The sequence below is a fragment of the Drosophila novamexicana genome, unplaced genomic scaffold, assembly GCF_003285875.2.
Source record: "Drosophila novamexicana strain 15010-1031.04,08,12 unplaced genomic scaffold, DnovRS2.1 tig00001753-arrow-arrow-pilon, whole genome shotgun sequence".
NCBI lineage: Eukaryota > Metazoa > Arthropoda > Insecta > Diptera > Drosophilidae > Drosophila > Drosophila novamexicana.
The window spans coordinates 330,001-342,544 of record NW_020824887.1 but is presented as its reverse complement, the minus strand read 5'-3'; the positions used below and the strand labels follow the sequence as shown (position 1 = coordinate 342,544).

The 12,544-nt window shown below is 44.6% G+C and overlaps 5 protein-coding genes across 5 annotated transcripts in view; 2 read left to right on the top strand and 3 right to left on the bottom strand.

Moving 5' to 3' along the window:
- Positions 1 to 169: 169 nt before the first annotated feature.
- On the bottom strand, positions 170 to 3,046 carry LOC115768361 (gamma-aminobutyric acid receptor-associated protein). The gene is made up of 3 exons (XM_030712929.1): positions 2,830 to 3,046; positions 539 to 736; positions 170 to 469 (listed from the first exon to the last, which is right to left on the bottom strand). Exons 1-3 carry the CDS (start codon positions 2,917 to 2,919, stop codon positions 398 to 400), a joined length of 360 nt encoding a protein of 119 aa, XP_030568789.1. The 5' UTR covers positions 2,920 to 3,046; the 3' UTR covers positions 170 to 397.
- Positions 3,047 to 3,225: 179 nt separating this feature from the next.
- On the top strand, positions 3,226 to 5,673 carry LOC115768360 (60S ribosomal protein L22-like). Its single transcript, XM_030712928.1, has 3 exons — positions 3,226 to 3,316; positions 3,499 to 4,119; positions 5,290 to 5,673. Exons 1-3 carry the CDS (start codon positions 3,305 to 3,307, stop codon positions 5,554 to 5,556), a joined length of 900 nt encoding a protein of 299 aa, XP_030568788.1. The 5' UTR covers positions 3,226 to 3,304; the 3' UTR covers positions 5,557 to 5,673.
- A 1,104-nt stretch (positions 5,674 to 6,777) lies between these two features.
- On the bottom strand, positions 6,778 to 9,174 carry LOC115768359 (CCR4-NOT transcription complex subunit 3). The gene is made up of 3 exons (XM_030712926.1): positions 9,015 to 9,174; positions 8,125 to 8,888; positions 6,778 to 8,060 (listed from the first exon to the last, which is right to left on the bottom strand). Exons 2-3 carry the CDS (start codon positions 8,804 to 8,806, stop codon positions 7,426 to 7,428), a joined length of 1,317 nt encoding a protein of 438 aa, XP_030568786.1. The 5' UTR covers positions 8,807 to 8,888; positions 9,015 to 9,174; the 3' UTR covers positions 6,778 to 7,425.
- Positions 9,175 to 9,795: 621 nt separating this feature from the next.
- On the top strand, positions 9,796 to 11,690 carry LOC115768351 (endoplasmic reticulum-Golgi intermediate compartment protein 2). The gene is made up of 3 exons (XM_030712914.1): positions 9,796 to 10,220; positions 10,306 to 11,121; positions 11,190 to 11,690. The coding sequence occupies exons 1-3, from the start codon at positions 10,100 to 10,102 to the stop codon at positions 11,567 to 11,569; spliced, it is 1,317 nt and encodes a 438-aa protein (XP_030568774.1). The 5' UTR covers positions 9,796 to 10,099; the 3' UTR covers positions 11,570 to 11,690.
- A 67-nt stretch (positions 11,691 to 11,757) lies between these two features.
- Positions 11,758 to 12,544, bottom strand: part of LOC115768340 (arginase-1) — a 22,528-nt gene continuing 21,741 nt past the window's right edge. The window contains exon 5 of the mRNA XM_030712903.1: positions 11,758 to 12,207. Within this exon, the coding sequence (XP_030568763.1) occupies positions 11,839 to 12,207 (369 nt within the window). The 3' untranslated portion in view covers positions 11,758 to 11,838. The remainder of the gene's footprint in view (positions 12,208 to 12,544) is intronic.

Genomic DNA, 12,544 nt, shown 5'->3' with positions numbered 1-12,544 from the left:
GTAAAGCAGGAAGTTAAACTGAACAAAACGGTGCCAAGTGAAAATTGTTAAAGCATAGGTAATTTGAAATACTAGCGCGTATAGAAAATGTTTTATATAAAATAATTTTCACATAACATTTGTTTTTGTCTTACAATTCTTTTTTTGTTTTCATTTTTTTAAGATCTTTTTAAGTTGTTTTTGTTTGTTTTGTTTTGTTGTTTTTTTTTTTTTGTTTTTCAATATTTTACCGCCTTAGACCTGCACAATTTGTTTAGCTATCTTTTTTTTGTGTGTTTTTTTTCGCGTTTTTTTCAATTGCATGCTAAACGTAAAATATATGTATATATATAATTTTCTGTATAGGTTGTTGCATGGGTTCAAAACGCCTGCCGCTTTGGAGAGATGCAGTCGGTATTTATTTGTCCATGCCATAGACATTCTCATCGGAGTAGGCTATGTACAGGAAATAATCCTCCTCGTGATGCTCCTGAGCCAGAAAAAGGGAAGGGAGACGATTAAAGGGAGACTTGCGAGCTAAGGAATAGACATCTCTTACCTGGTACAATGAGCCCATTGTTGCAGATGTTGGAGGAATGACATTGTTGACGAAGAAGAAGAGTGCATCCTCCGGACGCAGGTGGATGCGTTTGCGTATGAGGAAGTAGAACTGGCCGACGGTCAAATCAGATGGCACCAGATACTTCTTTTTGTCCAAATCGCCAATGCGCGCCTTTGGTGCCTTCTCAACAATCACCTGTACAAGAAAAACAAGAGAGATAGGTTAGTGACATATGCCAAAAAGAAAACCTAGCACATAGATTTATTATCTTTTTCACGTAAGCTATCGATAATTTGCTATAAAACGTTATCAGTTAGGTAAATAAGAACATATATTTCCAATTTCTAATCTCGAGCTACAGTTCCCGAGGGGAATGTATGAACAAACAAACAGGCAAGCTGACGGGCAGTCATCGGGACGGAATAGTTATCGACAGTTTTAAAATGAGAACAAAATCTTAAAATCTCTAGTCCTTGAGACTGAGCCTGCACAAACAGACGCAGAGTCGACTCGACTGTTGACGCTGAATATATAATATAAATATATGTATATATATACATATATATACATCAGCAGGTTGAAACTGCCTTCTTCTAGCAAAAAGCAATATTGCATTTTAGACTAATTTTCAAAGGGTTTAGATGTGGGCAAGGGAGCAGGAGATGGACATAAAACGGCATGAAAACGAAATAAACTGCGTCTTCCAAAACGCGACTACGTGACGACACACCGATAAATCAAGCAACACGTATAGATACACACATGGATGTTTGTGTGTGTGTGTGGGGGTGCACACTCATGCTCAAATATTTACTGTAGCTGTAATTGCATTTTTGTGTGTAGCAAGGCGAATGCGAAAAAAATAACAATATATAACAATTTGATAATAGCAAATGTTAGAAATAGCTGTTAACCGTGAATGTTCTTTAACATTGCTGTTAACTGAAGCTAAGCAATGTAGCCAAAAGAAGCTGTGGTGGGGTGTGGTGTCACTGGCCGCGCTCAAGGTGAAGGTGGACTATTGTTTTGCATATGTATGTATGTATGAATGTATGTATATACGTATGTATATAATTAAAGTATATACATATACATATATATATATATATATGGACATAATTAGACAGCGACCAGCTGGCCTTGCCTGCATTTGGTTTGTCGTCAGCTGTTATGTGATTTGTGTTGTGCTGCTTGCCAAAATACAAAATTGTGTGAACACACAAAACAAGCAAAGCGTTGAAATTGTTGAATAATAATAAATACAGAACGAGAAATAAGAATTCTTAAAATGTGTAGAGTGTGACGGGGAGGCGGAAAAGGTGCATATAAACAGGCATCGGCAGCCTGTAAAGCTTCAGGTAAGGAAAATAGGTTGCTGATAACGTGGAGAGGGGGAGGGCGACAGAGTGAGCTTTCGGTGTGAGTGCTTTTGTGTGTGTGTGTGTGTGCTTACGCGCAGCAACAACTGCATATGGTGAAATAGGCAAAAAAAAAAACAAAGAGAACAAATCAGTATGACTAATTGTGGACTCAATGCAAACGGAAAAACAAAACAAGAATTTTTGAAATTTGACAAAAATCATGGACTTCGTGTTTGTGTGTGCGAACGAACGGCTGAGTTTTGTTTTTATTTTTTTTATGCGCAGTTTTGAAGCTGTCTGGGCATGCGTTTTTGCAAGTCAACAAACAAAAAATGTTTTTGATATAAAATCAAAAAAAAACAACTGGTTGGCCGTGTGCTTTGATAGGGAGGGGGCTGACGCTGTGTGTGTGTGTGTGTGTGTAGGAGAAGGGGGAGAGACAACACCAGCCGAATGAAAAACAACAACAGCACAACAGCTGAGCAAGCGAGTCAGCTAGCAGCTCGCTCTCTCACACACACGCACACAAACTGAACAAAGCCCGTTGTTGCGTGTGTGTGTATGTGCGTCAATTTGTTTGATTTTCACTCGAGATTTGCAAGTGTTCACTCAGACGAGTGAATTTTATTTTCATGTAGCATATGCGAAAAGCTGTAGTTGGCCATTAAAGGCACAGAAATGGTCATTAAAATGTTAACAATTACTTCTAGAGCCAATTTGCGCATTATTGATTTTCCCCGCAGTTTGTGTGTGTGTGTGTGCATGTGTGTGTAGTAATAACAACAACAACACACTACTAAATAGAACGACGCAAAACAATCGCATACATACAAACAACTCAAATACACACACGCACACAGAACATATACAGTATAGAGTACGCATACATATATAGAAATAAACTAAATACAAAAAATATGTACTTACGGGCACACGGTCCGGATATTTACGACGGATCTTGTCCCCTTCGGCGCGACGCTTCTCAAATGCATGCTCCTCTTTATATTGGAACTTCATGATTGTACTTGTTAAATAATTGTATAAGAAACGCAGTTTTCACTTTACTCTTTTAACCAACAACAAAAAAAACTAGCTATCGCTTTCGTTTGTGGTTCACTTATGCTGGCTGCTCACTTCAGTATGACCAATCTAAATGCAATCCAGAAGACCAAAAATCGTGAAATGCTAAAATTAGCGTTCAGTGTGACTGTATATTTTTACTGTCAAAATACCATAAAATACTACAAAAATACCAACCATTTTAATTGAGTAGTGCTATATAACCAAATATAAAAATTAGTGTTTACAGGCACTGAAAACAGTCAACAATCGGTAAAAAATCGATGACTTTTGTACGTCTCTAGGTTTTGGTTCTTTTCCTCCGTGGTTTTCGAGTAATAGGATGGCTCCAACTGTAAGTGCTCAAGTAAAATCATAAAAATGTTGCGCCATCACAGTCTAATAATGGAAATAAAGTGCAAAATATTAAAGAAAGAGCTGTTTTGCGTGCATACACGTTGAGATTTGTGCTAAAAGACGTGATGGCGTAAATAACTTACATAAACTTTATCTAAGCTTCGCATTGAATGTTTACAGGCCAAGACCAACAAGGGTGATACCAAGGCTGCTAAGCCAGCCGAAAAGAAGGCTGCGCCAGCCGCGGCTAAGGGCAAGGTTGAGAAGCCCAAAGCTGCTGAGGCCGCCAAGCCTGCAGCTGCTGCCGCCAAGAACGTAAAGAAGGCGCCGGAAGCCGCTAAGGACGTTAAGGCCGCCGCCGCAGCCAAGCCCGCTGCTGCTGCTAAGCCAGCTGCCGCCAAGCCCGCCGCTGCTAAGGATGCCGCCAAGAAGGCACCAGCAGCTGCTGCTGCCGCGCCGAAGAAGGACGCCAAGGCAGCTCCTGCTGCTACCAAGAAGGCAGCTACCACTGCCGCCGCTGCGCCCCCAGCTAAGAAGGCAGCGCCTGCTGCCGCCAAGGCTGCGCCAGCTGCTGCTGCCGCTGCCGCCGCCGTTCCAGCTGCGGCTGCTGCCAAGCCCGCTGCTAAGCCGGCTGTAGCCAAGCCCAAGCTCAAGCCTGCCACACCAGCGGCAGTGCCCAGCAAGGTTGTAAAGAAGAATGTGCTGCGCGGTAAGGGCCAGAAGAAGAAGAAGGTCTCGTTGCGTTTCACCATCGACTGCACCAACATTGCTGAGGATAACATAATGGATGTTGCAGATTTCGTAAGTACCTCCCCCCCTCCGCGATCGAATGTTTCTAACCCAAAACAACAACTGCTTCACGCATCACCAGGAGCAGAACATCCAACATAACCTCAATGACAATGAGCAACAGTGACGTCAGAGCGTCTATGATACCACACCAAGCTTTTCATTGCCGCAAACAGCCAGAGGCTCTGGATAAAAAGTTGTGGTTATATCAAAGTATTTCAATAGCGATTAAACTGAACGTTGTCAAACACTTAAGTCTGCACGTGCGGTTAACAACTGCTGGAACACTGGAAATCAAACATGTCTCTGCACGTCACTGTGGCCAATTGTCATGCTGTTGCTCTACAAAATGAAACTATCGATATATGTTTATCGATTGTCCAAATGATGGCTTTTGCATATCATTTCATACATATATACATTTTTTTTTTTTTTGTCAAAACCTTTTTTTGTCGCGCTTCACGCGCGCAGCTGACAAAGGGGCTCTGGACACTGCACAACGGGGTAGCCACTGATCGCCAGTACCGGGTCTGGCCAGTTGGTGCAACCGTCTGTGAACAGCGTCAAGTCGTGCTATGTGTACCGCCACGTGGTGGGCCCTGGGTTGTACGTGTCACATCCGTGTTGCGTCGAGCCAAAATTCATAGTGCGCCCTGCTACAGGCGTGTACAATTGTTACTCTGTCACGCTGCAGGTTTCTCCACGAAGCAAACAAACAAATCTTAAAGCCAATTCGAAGGGGAAACCTTTTCTTGTCTATGCTAATATAGCAGGGCGCCAGCCCCAAAACTCAACCCCCCCCCCCCCCCCCCCCCCCCCCCAATTCCCCAGCTCGCAATGTTGTTGTCGCCGCCGCTACTACGGAACAGGTAATACTACAGCTGTAAGCCATACTCGCATCCATCTAAATATTTATGTTTATATATATATTGTTATTTTAGGCCACGCCGATTTGCCGTCAGAGAGTGAAGGCCTTTTGGCCGTGTCGCTCTGATGGCAGTGTACTCAGTGGCATATTAAAAAATTGGTCACTCTTCTTTATTTGGGCCTTTTGTTCGCAATTCCATTTGACTTTTGGCCTTAACAAAGACAGAGACAGCACTACACTGTGCATAGATATACATATATACATGCAGCATTGGCATACTCTTCTAATTGATAAAATGTCTTTTGGCTTCGCAGGAGAAATACGTGAAGGCTCGCCTTAAGGTCAACGGCAAGGTGAACAATCTGGGCAACAATGTCACCTTTGAGCGCTCCAAGATGAAGCTCCATGTCAGCTCTGATGTGCACTTCTCGAAGGCCTACCTCAAGTACTTGACCAAGAAGTACCTGAAGAAGAACAGCCTGCGCGATTGGATCCGTGTGGTTGCCAACGAGAAGGACTCGTACGAGCTGCGCTACTTCAGAATTAGCTCCAACGATGACGAGGATGATGACGCGGAGTAAAGATCAATCAAAGATAAAACCATCAAATTTTGTACAAGCTCTGTTTTTAATCGAAGACAAACACATGGTTTACCTTTAAAAAATAATAATAAAGTTGTATAAACTTTAACTAAAAAACGATTTTTTCTTTTGTTCGATAGGCTTTGCCAGGACACAACCATTTTGTAAACTCCACTTGTAAACCCTCTTCCTTGCCAGTTGTAAGCTTGTCTTAGCTTCCATTAGGAATGCCTAAATGTTATTTATGCATCCGACTACTGAGAAAAGCGCAAAAGTAAGTTTATAAACTTTGGCTTTGGAATTGTATTTTCAGTCTTGTACTGCCGTCTAAGTAAAGATATAAGTTTTGAGCTAACGAGTTTCCGGTTGCGAATCCTTGGCTAGTGTATGGATGTGGCATTGTCCTGGCCGAAAGCCTAGAATAGACTGGCCGACCAGGAGATGCCCTGAAGCTAGCGTCTAGCTGCCGTTACAAGCATTCGGGCCATCAGTCCCTTTCTTTTCAATTTCACAGGGGAATAAGTGGAGCTATCCAAAGAGTAAAATATTCCCGATCTATATATGCTATACCCATACCCACATGCCATGTTTGGTGCAGCTAGCGCTTATAATGCTCGAGTTAAACTTAGTCTCAAAATCTATATATCGAAATTGGGAGATATTCAAAAAGACATAAGCCCGTGCTGTATAAGGGTATACCAGAGTGTATACTATATTCGAAATTTAATATCTCTAGCTAGTCAGACAGACAGACAGACAGGTGTTCAGGGCTAGATCGACTCGGGGGAACCAGATTTATAGCTTCTAACCATATGCCATGCCTATATTGAGCACAATTTGAGCAATTGCAAGCGCTTGGCTCGTGATTAGATAACTACGCTATTATTAATATGTATTTTTGTGACAGTTGATTGCAATGCACAGATTCTCGGAAGCTCGGCTCGCAGCTGGGGGAAAAACCCCGACGCTTGCCAATTAATTGGTTAAATATCGCTTTGTGTCTGTTGTTGATCCAAATACTTAGTTGCCACAGCGTGAAAGAGGGCCTCAACTCAGTTGGGCCTTGGCAAGCTGCAGCTTTGCTAATCAAGTGAAAGTTTTGCTGGGTGCAGACTAATATGGCAGAGAGAGAGAGAGAGAGAGAGAGAGATATTGCTGGATCGGCTAGGCCCGATAATTGATGAATCATTGTCGTTGCTGCTACGGTAGAAAAAGACGAGCTTGGAGCTTGGAGTGCGGCGTGATGTTAAAGCTTTTATTGAATCAATTGACAAAAAAACATAGAAAACAAACAATTATTTAAACAAAACGAGACAATAAACAACATACAAGAAGCAAATACAAAAAGTGCCTACAAATATATTGCAACTGATTTAAAGCATCTTCATAATACTTAGGCAACAATTACTACACACTATATACGTTATACACTGAGAGATGTCTTTTAAAAAGTGCTCGAGAGGAATCGAGTTGGATTGGGGGGGAAGGTGCATTAGCTCCCTTTAAAAGGGAATGTTCGCGGCTTTTCTATGCTAGAAGCAATAACATTTAACATTTTTACGAGATTCACAGTTTTGATATATCGCAGCTGGCGGGATTAGCTGCCTCATCGTCATCGACACCATAATTGATCAGCGACTAATAATCAAGCAAAGTTATCTACAAATTAGAAATAAGAATTTAGGAATACTCTACGGACAAATACTAGTTAACAATGCATAATTTTCAAACAGGAAAAAATGAATAATACAAAAATACGCTGCAGATGCGAGCTTGTTGGGGGCGTTGCTTGGGTTTTGATTATTTTAGCTGTGTGGCCTGGCGCGAGTAAATGGTGCAAAGCAATAATTGGAAACATTCGCGACGTTTCTAGTTGCCGGCGGCAGCCGCAAAGCGCAGCAGCAGACCGCCCAAGAGGGCGGCCAGCAGGGGCCAGGCGGCCTGCAGCTGATTGCCAGCGCTGGTATTGGAGCGCACGGCTGCCTGGTCGGGTGCCAGCATGGCTGGTGGCGCCTGGCTGGTGGCCATGGGCGGTGCCATAGGTGCCAACGGTACGGGCTCAGCGCCGGGTGCGGCGGCTGGCGGCGGTGGAGCCGGATAACAAGCAATTTTCTCCACTTCAATCATTTTGCTGCTGTCGGCCGGATCCGTTTCGTTGACCTTGTGCGGCACGCATATAATGTTGCCCGGCGCGGCTGGTGCTGCTGCTGCTCCAGACGCATCGGTGCCATTGGCCATGGTCATGTTGACGCCTTCGGGCGAAAATGGTGCCAGCTGTGCGGGCGCAGCATCGGCAGCCATTTGGGTGCCATTCACTGGAGCAGCATTGATGACAGTGGTGCCATCGCTGGCATTCACCGGCACACCATTGTTGATAATAATGATGCGATCCTGTCCACCAGCTGCAGCTGGTGCAGCAGCCGCTGGCTGCGAGGAACCGCCCGATGGTGTCAGCGCATGACCAAGTAAAGCGCCGCCGAGGCCACCCGCGATCAGGCCGGTGCCTAGATGAAAAATTTGGCATTACTTGCGGTACAAACAAAAAATAGATATATTCAATTGGCTTACCGAAGCCCAGGCCGGAGGAAGATTGTTGCGGCGGCTGGGCGTAGTAGGTGGCGCCCGGCGGTAGAGCTGAGCCAGCCTGATAGTATGTGGCGCCTGGTGGCGGTGCTGCAGCCGGATGATAGCCGCCCTGTCCTGGATAGTAGCTGCCACCCGGTTGATAGCCGCCTCCTGGCATATAATTGCCAGCTGGATTATAAGCGCCAGCGGGTTGGGCGCCAGCATATTGCTGTCCATGATTCTGCGTTGCTGTTATCGGCTGGTGTACATTTGCGCCGGGTGCGGCGCCATAGTTGGGTGCATGATAGGCCGGTGGGGGCTCATGCATGTTGGTATGGCTGCCACCCGCCGGATTCGAGGCGGAGTAGGCGGGCGGTGGGCCCTGTGGTACATTCCAGCCAGCGGCGGGCGGGCTATTGGCCGGATTACTGGCCGGACGATTCGGCTGCGAGTTGTAATTGGGATAGCTCAATTTGGCCACATCGGCGTGGGAGTTGCTGCCTCCATTGTTGTTGTTGTTGTTGGTGTTGTAGCTGGGCTGAGTCACATGGCCGGAGTTGCTGCTGGATGAGCTTTTGCGCTGGTTGCTGCCCTGGTTACGGCGGGCATCCACAACCCCCTCATGCGTCAGCAGAAGCGCAAATACGGCGACGGCAGCAATTGCGCACTTTGCACCAAAAGCCATCGTCACAGTCGCTGTTTAACGATTTTCTATATATAGTACATATACTATATACTATAAAGTGGGTGTATGGCTGGCGGCGAAGCTGGCAATGAGAGTAGCATATAAATTGTTCAAAATAGTTATTTATTTAGCTGGCGACAGCAAATCATGCGCTCAAAAATAACCCAAACGTTAACGATAAAATTCAATATATGTGCATGCTAATTACCAAAACTTGTTTTGCTCGCCCAGTTGCGGTTGTTGTTGTTGTTGTTGTTGCTGCTGCTGCTGGTTTATGCTTTTGTTTATGCACAATTGTTTTGCGATTGGAACGCGCACCACGACTGCTAAGCTGGGTTTGCAAATGATGCGAAACTCTCAACTTGAAACTGGCTGATCAACAGTGTTATTCAATTTATCGATTCGATACTATACATTTGCTGTTGGCGTTGCCAACTGTTTGCGGCATGGCGCCAAAGGTGCGCAGGTCAAGGGAACTCTGTTATCGATATATTCATAACGTTCACTTGTGTTAAACAATTCAAATTATGTTTGCATTGCTACAATTATTATTAACACGAATATTCATATTTAATGTAAAGCACTTGTCTGCTTGCAAAAACAGATCTTATTTTAAAGAATGCTTTTTCATTCATTAATTTATTCATTTATTTCTCATATCTTGTGGGAAAAACATAGCTTCCAGTTGGAATCCGACAGTTATTAGTTATTAGATTGTCATTTATGAAGAAATGAAAATTGGATTTTTCGTAGGTTAAATTATGAAAAACCAAAAAGAAATCACGCTTGATTCATTCCAATTAAATTTGGTTGCAAATAATTAAATAAAAACGTTTTCAAGACAACTGAATTACATGCCACATGTACTAAAACCGTATCAATTTTATTTTCCCCAAAAATAGTTGGCAACGCCAGCAACTGCCAAATGCACAACGATAACACATCGCACGCAAAAACATCGTCTATCGATATATCGCTAGAATATCAACAATCTAGCCGGCAACGGTATTAACTTTGCGACACATATTAATATTTAGCCGCAAAGTGCATTTATTTATTAACGATTGCAATCAAAATAGTAGCTGTTGACAATTGCGCATTAGCGTTATTATAATTGAAGTGAAAACGTACGCTGCACGCAAGGGGACTGGCTAAGGGGCAGGTCCGCCAGCAACGTGGGAGTACGTGGCAATGACGATGATGTCGCCGTTAATGGGCAACAATTAACAATTCTTAGCTAATTTACAATAATTATAAACTGGACTGTGTCGAATTTAATTGCCACTGGGAGCAATGACTGCCACGTTACGTTACCGCGGCGACAAGAGCAATTTGCTGGAGTTTGCCAAGAATCTCGATGCCTTCAAAAAGGTGCCTGAGAAGTACACGGAGACCACGGAGATCGGCGGCACACGTGAGCATCCAAATTTGCATCTCTCAATCTCTCTCTCTCTCTCTCTCTCTCTGTCAATGTTAACCTAATCGCATTTCTCACATAGTCTCGCTGCTGAGCCGGCTGCTGATCGTGTATCTCGTCTATACGGAGCTGCGTTATTACTGGAACGAGACGGAAATCATTTATCAATTTGAGCCGGACATGGCGCTGGATGAGCAGGTGCAGATGCATCTGGATATAACGGTGGCCATGCCCTGCGCCTCGCTGTCCGGCGTTGATCTGATGGATGAGACGCAGCAGGATGTTTTTGCGTATGGCACACTGCAACGCGAGGGCGTCTGGTGGCAAATGTCGGATGCGGATCGCCGTCACTTTAAGTCCATGCAGATGACCAATCACTATCTGCGCGAAGAATATCACTCTGTGGCGGACATACTCTTCAAGGATATACTGCGCGAACGGACACCCACAAAGGAGAGCGAAACACATGCTGCGACGGCTGCAGCTGCTGCTGCTGCTGCACCTCCGCCGCCGGGTGCACTGCAGCAGCCACAACAAATGCCACAGCTGGAGTCCAAATACGATGCATGTCGGCTGCACGGCACGCTGGGCATTAATAAGGTCGCCGGTGTTCTCCATTTAGTGGGCGGCGCACAGCCCGTAGTTGGCATGTTCGAGGATCACTGGATGATTGAGTTTCGCCGGATGCCGGCAAACTTTACGCATCGCATCAACCGTCTGAGCTTTGGCCAGTATTCGCGTCGCATTGTACAGCCGCTGGAGGGCGATGAGACCATAATACGCGAGGAAGCGACCACGGTGCAGTATTTCCTCAAGGTGGTGCCGACGGAGATCCAGCATACGTTTACCACAATAAGCACATTCCAATATGCCGTCACTGAGAACGTGCGTAAGCTAGGCAAGTTCCTGCAGCTGCTGCATCTGCGCTTTGATTATTATTAAACTGAACTTTTCTATGTCCTACAGATTCGGAGCGCAATTCGTACGGCTTACCGGGCATTTACTTCAAATACGATTGGTCCGCTTTGAAGATCGTTGTCAGCCACGATCGCGACTATTTGCTGACCTTTGTCATACGGCTCTGCTCGATTATATCGGGCATTATAGTTATATCCGGTGCTGTGAATGCGCTGCTGTTGGGCCTACAGCGTCGCCTGCTGCGCTTCTTTGCGCCGCAGCTTTACCAACGGCTGCCCGGGGCGCCGCCCACAGTCAGCGTGGCCAGTGTACGGGCATCGGCGGCGCCCACGGCTCCGGTTAACGAGCTGCTCAGCACCGCCAATCTGATGGCAAATGTTGATATTTCCGCTTATCTGCCAACGGCGGCGCCCAAGTCTGGTATCTAGCGCTGGCCTCGGGCCACAAGAGGCCAAACCTAATCTCCGTTCAATAAATTTCACAATTCTTTTTTATTATAATGCTACAAATTAAATTTATACATTTGCTGTTTAAACATAATTAATAATATTAAGCCAAAAAAAAAAAACACACATACACACAAATATGCAAAGACCTGTACATACAAAATATACATAAATGTTACATATATATATATATTTATATATATGACATATATATATATATATATAAATATTTAGATCTATGCACATAGCGATCACTGTTCACCTCCCAGTATGCCCGTGTCCAGGTTGCTGTAGTAGCGCGCACCTGAACGCCTATAGCCGAACATGCTTTTGAGTATCTCCAAGCCGGAGTCGACGGTGGTGCGCACATCGCGCTCGCTGCCCAGCTTCGGATTGATCTCGACCAGGTCCATGCCCTGCACACGCTTTGTGTCCCGCAACGCCTCCACAATGCTGATGCCCTCACGGAGCGTTAGGCCGCCGCGGACTGCAGTGCCCGTGCTGGGCGCCACATTGCTGTCCAGGGCATCGATATCGAAGCTAACATGAATCTTGTTCAGCGGACTCAGCGCGTCCAGTGTCATCTCAATGATCTTGGGCACGCCGACGCGATCGATGGACTTTTGGAAAAACAAATATAAGAAAACAGTTATCTCTCGATTTATATAATGCGTGTTGGGAAATATGTTTTGTTAATATTATGATCTAATCTAATCTAATCTCATTAAAACTATTTATGCATGTTGATTATCGTTAAGGAAACTTTTGAAATATTGATCAAAATCGATCTATTGTATACTTTTAGATGATACTTATAATATTGACATAAGATCTATGCTCGTGTTTTGTTGCTAACCAAAATATTCAAAATACAATTTATAAAAAAAAGAAAATGGGTCTTATATTTTATCTGCGATGTGTTACACAGTTGATCCGAAAAGTAGAATACCCGGTCAT

What these genes read in the sequence shown, in the direction of transcription:
- LOC115768351 (XM_030712914.1), top strand. Translation starts at nt 10,100, where the DNA reads ATGACTGCCACGTTACGTTACCGCGGCGACAAGAGCAATTTGCTGGAG. An exon ending in CACGGAGATCGGCGGCACAC is followed by an intron (nt 10,221 to 10,305) that starts GTGAGCATCCAA and finishes TTTCTCACATAG; the next exon opens with TCTCGCTGCTGAGCCGGCTG. An exon ending in TGAGAACGTGCGTAAGCTAG is followed by an intron (nt 11,122 to 11,189) that starts GCAAGTTCCTGC and finishes TATGTCCTACAG; the next exon opens with ATTCGGAGCGCAATTCGTAC.
- LOC115768359 (XM_030712926.1), bottom strand. Translation starts at nt 8,806, where the DNA reads ATGGCTTTTGGTGCAAAGTGCGCAATTGCTGCCGTCGCCGTATTTGCG. An exon ending in TTCCTCCGGCCTGGGCTTCG is followed by an intron (nt 8,061 to 8,124) that starts GTAAGCCAATTG and finishes TTTTTCATCTAG; the next exon opens with GCACCGGCCTGATCGCGGGT.
- LOC115768361 (XM_030712929.1), bottom strand. Translation starts at nt 2,919, where the DNA reads ATGAAGTTCCAATATAAAGAGGAGCATGCATTTGAGAAGCGTCGCGCC. An exon ending in AATATCCGGACCGTGTGCCC is followed by an intron (nt 737 to 2,829) that starts GTAAGTACATAT and finishes TTTCTTGTACAG; the next exon opens with GTGATTGTTGAGAAGGCACC. An exon ending in CAATGGGCTCATTGTACCAG is followed by an intron (nt 470 to 538) that starts GTAAGAGATGTC and finishes TTTCTGGCTCAG; the next exon opens with GAGCATCACGAGGAGGATTA.
- LOC115768360 (XM_030712928.1), top strand. An exon ending in TAATGGATGTTGCAGATTTC is followed by an intron (nt 4,120 to 5,289) that starts GTAAGTACCTCC and finishes TTGGCTTCGCAG; the next exon opens with GAGAAATACGTGAAGGCTCG.